Here is a 4,629-nt window from a genome sequence, read left to right as displayed (position 1 = left end):
TGATATGTGTATCTCACTGGGTATCATTTGTATATCGTATATGTATCATATTGGTATCATATGTGTATCTCACCGGGTATCATTTGTGTATCGCATATGTATCATATTGGTATCATATGTGTATCACATGTATACCTGAGTGTGAGATACATGCGTGATACACGTTTGATACATGTGTCGCATAAGAATATTTTGAACTCGATTTTAACTATGAATTTTGATACCAAATCAGTCCAAATCACCTTTAATCTTCCTCAAATTTTGTATATTGACTCATATATCTATGTTCTCAATGAATTTCAACTGTATTCATTGAAAAAGGTCATTTTTTGCTTAGATTTTTGGAATCTTGTATATATATATATATATATATATATATATCATCACCTTATTTGCTACCTCATCCATGAAATTCCTTTCTGTCTTGCATCTAATGTTGCTGATCACGCTTAAAAATATGGAAGGAGATCTTTGCGTGTGATTCTTGGCCAGAAAGGACCTTATTTTTTGGATTTTCAATTTTTATATGTGATTGACTATTTTTTGTAAGTTTATGATTAAAGGCTAGAGGTTGGTAAGTTGGGACTTATTTGGGACATTTGTGTAAGATTCATTTTTATTATGTTCTCATGCTCAATCTATAAGCTTTAGTAAAGACAAATGCAAGCAATTTATGCAGTTTGATTTCGAATGAGTTTCATATGACTGTTTCAAACTATAACATTTAGTTCAAAGTTCAAACTATAACATTCAGTATAACATTGAACTACTAGCCATTAACGAAAATTTAACTATTAACCCCTTAAATTTTGTTTCAATGGAAAAATAGTGGAATTAACATAACTAAGCAATATTAAAAAATATAATACATCTTGGTAGCAACAAACTTAATATATCAATAATAGCAACAAAAATATTTCTTCTATAGCATATCCTAACCAAAACGGAAACCCCAGCAATATGCATAAGATCTCGCACCTTTTGTAACATAAGGATTTGTCCCTTATTTATCTCCTAAGCTTCCTTAATCCCCAACACCACTTTTATGATAATACATATATTATTTAACATTTATTTGACTAATTTTATATTATTTGATTTTTGATTCTTTCATGTTTACTTCAGAGTAATTAAGTTTTATACTGTAAATATTCTACAAATATACTAGTATATGCATAGGTTTTTTATTAAATATTTTCATATTTATGGTATATTTCTAGTATAAAATATTTTATATCTTAAACATACCAGGAACATCCCATAAAAATATTTCAGCTAATCACATTATTAATATACAAAATGTATGCATATTTTAGTTGAAAAATATAGGTAATATACATTATGAACTATTTAAATTTATATATATAAATAAGTAAAAATATTTAAATTTATAAGTAAAAATATTTAAATTTGATTTTTATATGCAAGAATGGAGATAGAAGGTAGCAACAATAAAGGAAGAGGGGGGAGTGCCGTTACAAAAGAGTGAAAAAAGGAAAATTTTACTATAATGACGAGAGAGAAATGATATAAATATTACTATTAGAATAAACTAACTCCTTAATCTGAGGGTCAGTATATTTTTAAAATATGCTAGAATTGTAAAAACAAATTGCCATTTATGGAATAAATGAAGAATACTATCATTAAAGAAAATAATATTAAATAAAGGATTAGGCATGTAAAAATCTGCAGGGCATGAAATATCTGAGAATCACAAATCCATCGCCGAATATTCTATCAGAGAGGTCATTCAATGTGGTCATCGGGAGCCCTTACACATTGATGACCATAAATATTCTCATCAATCATCACACTACTTTTTTTATAACTATATCATTTTGTTTGCACTTCTACTATTTTTATCATTATAGGATTTTTAAGTAATTTTATCCCCCTAAGTTTAGACAGACGCAAAGAAAACAATTTTGTTTCGATTGAAATTTGAACCATAATCTCACATAATTTTTATTAGGTCACACCTTGAAATGCATTCAACATGATAATAAATATACAACAACAACAACCTAGTGAAATCCTATAAGTAAAGTTTGGGAAGGATAATGAGTACGCAGACTTTACCCCTACCCGAGGGAGTAGGGAAGTTGTTTCCGAAAGACCCTCGGCTCAAAAAGACAAAAAAATATAATATATCAGTATCATCAACAGAAATCATAGATATAATAACAGCAACATAAAATAGATGAAAAACAATAATAAAAACAATGACAATAAGTATGTAAAGAAAATTTGTGAAATTACAAGTAAGAAAATAAAAAATCTTACTTCCCAAAGTAGCAAATCAAAAGGTTTCTTTCTTTCACAACCGCAATTTCCAACGGTCTAAATCCTTATCCTAAAACCTCATCCGAATGCTGCTTCCCTCCACCTCTCATTCCCTCCTTCTCCTTTCACCCCACACCACCAAACATCAAGATTTCCACCATTGTGATAAGAATCTAAAAGACCCTCAAACAAAAGCCAGATTTATTTCCCATACTTCCCTCTTTCCCTTCCTCTTTGGCTGGCTTCTTGCTCCTCCATATCAGCCTCTCTTTTTTTTGCATTGCAGAGCTAAGAAAAAAAGTGCCCCTTAACCATGTCTTGCTCAAATTTGACAATGTTGGTATCCTCAAAACCATCTCTTTCTGACTCCTCTGCACTTTCTTTCCGCTCTTCTGTCAGCCCTTTTCAGCTTCCTAACCACAACACATCAGGCCCTTCAAACCCCTCAAGATCATCATCAGTCACCCCTGTTCACTGTGGTCTTCGTGATCTACGTGATCGGATTGAATCAGTCAAGAACACCCAGAAAATTACTGAGGCTATGAAGCTTGTTGCTGCTGCTAAAGTCAGAAGAGCTCAAGAAGCTGTTGTGGGTGCTAGGCCTTTCTCTGAGACTTTGGTTGAGGTCCTTTACAACATTAATGAGCAGCTTCAAACTGATGACATTGATGTTCCCCTCACCAAAGTAAGACCTGTGAAAAAAGTGGCTTTGGTTGTTGTCACTGGTGACCGTGGTCTTTGTGGTGGTTTTAACAACTACCTCATCAAAAAAGCTGAGGCTAGGATTAGAGATTTGAAAGCTCTTGGCATTGATTACACTATTATCAGTGTTGGCAAAAAGGGTAACTCTTATTTCATCCGCAGGCCTTACATTCCTGTAGATAAGTTCCTTGAAGGAAGCAATTTGCCCACTGCTAAAGATGCTCAGGCCATTGCTGATGATGTTTTCTCGCTTTTCGTGAGTGAAGAGGTTGACAAAGTTGAGCTTTTGTACACAAAGTTTGTGTCTTTAGTGAAATCTGAGCCAGTGATTCACACCCTGCTTCCATTGTCACCAAAGGGAGAGATTTGTGACATCAATGGGAACTGTGTTGATGCAGCAAATGATGAGTTCTTTAGGTTGACAACAAAGGAAGGAAAATTGACAGTGGAAAGAGACATTATAAGGACTAAAACAACTGATTTTTCGCCAATCTTGCAATTTGAGCAGGACCCTGTTCAGATTCTTGATGCCTTGCTTCCACTTTACTTGAACAGTCAAATCTTGAGGGCATTGCAGGAGTCATTAGCCAGTGAGCTTGCTGCTAGGATGAGTGCCATGAGCAGTGCAACAGATAATGCAACTGAATTGAAGAAGAACCTCTCTAGAGTCTACAACAGACAGCGTCAGGCAAAGATTACAGGAGAAATATTGGAGATTGTTGCTGGAGCAGATGCCTTGGTTTAAGCATACTTCTTCTTGTTCCCCTGCAATTGTGCTTCTCTGTAGGTACAATAATGAAGTCTAGACAATTCTTATTTTCTGCTTCTCAGCCTCGTACAGACTTTGTGCACAAGATGAGAACCACATTATATTTTGTACACAAGGCCGGATCAAACGTATATTTGTATTTCAATTTTTCCTGCTATATTTGTAAAACATGAATTATTGAAAGCCCGAAGATTCACTTCCTCGTATAGCTTTTCGTCTTTTCTAGTGTCAAACTGTATAGATCAGTTAAAGCACTCATGTAATTGCATATTGTATCCACTCTTTATAGCTTCACCGAGAAATACATAGGTAGATTAAACATGGAAGCACCACCCATTCTAGAAGAATAGACTAATCTAATCAACCAGTTGTAGTTTTAGAATGTGGCCTGAGTTTTCATGGATTTTCCTCCTCTACGTCTTAACGATAAAACTGTACCATCGTTAGCTGATCTGCTATGAGGTTCAAAAGGACAATGAGGATTGAGGATACATTGTGAACTTCATCTTTGACTATACTCTCTTCCGTTATTGATAGTGAACGTGTAAATTTGACAACTTGCTTTGGAAGCTTGACCATGGAAGTGAAACAAGCCATGTACTGTAGAGTGTAGAATGAACTTTGTAACCAATGCATATTGCTTAATTTGCATATTGGAGGAGCAATAGAATTGTGTAGACATAACAGCTAAATATCGATGATCTAGGAACATTGTTTTGATAGAGTTCCAAAAGATTGAATCATGCCAGAGTGATGTGATTTCTCTCCCATTTCAAATATGTTAGTATATGTTTAAGCATTTAGAACTATTCAGAGGTCAATCAATGTTTTAGGCTCGAGCTTTGATCCTTCTCCCAACCTCAATTGGTAGG

At 34.1% G+C, this 4,629-nt stretch overlaps 1 protein-coding gene across 1 annotated transcript; it reads left to right on the top strand.

Annotated features, from left to right (window-relative positions):
- The first annotated feature begins 2,544 nt into the window (after positions 1-2,544).
- Positions 2,545-3,963, top strand: LOC107813955 (ATP synthase gamma chain, chloroplastic-like). Its single transcript, NM_001325914.1, is given in 1 exon segment — positions 2,545-3,963. A coding segment is annotated over 1 exon segment (1,134 nt). The 5' UTR covers positions 2,545-2,599; the 3' UTR covers positions 3,734-3,963.
- Positions 3,964-4,629: the final 666 nt, after the last annotated feature.

This window comes from Nicotiana tabacum, chromosome 17 (assembly GCF_000715075.1).
Source record: "Nicotiana tabacum cultivar K326 chromosome 17, ASM71507v2, whole genome shotgun sequence".
NCBI lineage: Eukaryota > Viridiplantae > Streptophyta > Magnoliopsida > Solanales > Solanaceae > Nicotiana > Nicotiana tabacum.
Note: the sequence above shows the minus strand (reverse complement) of the source record. Positions and strands in the feature narration are given on the sequence as shown.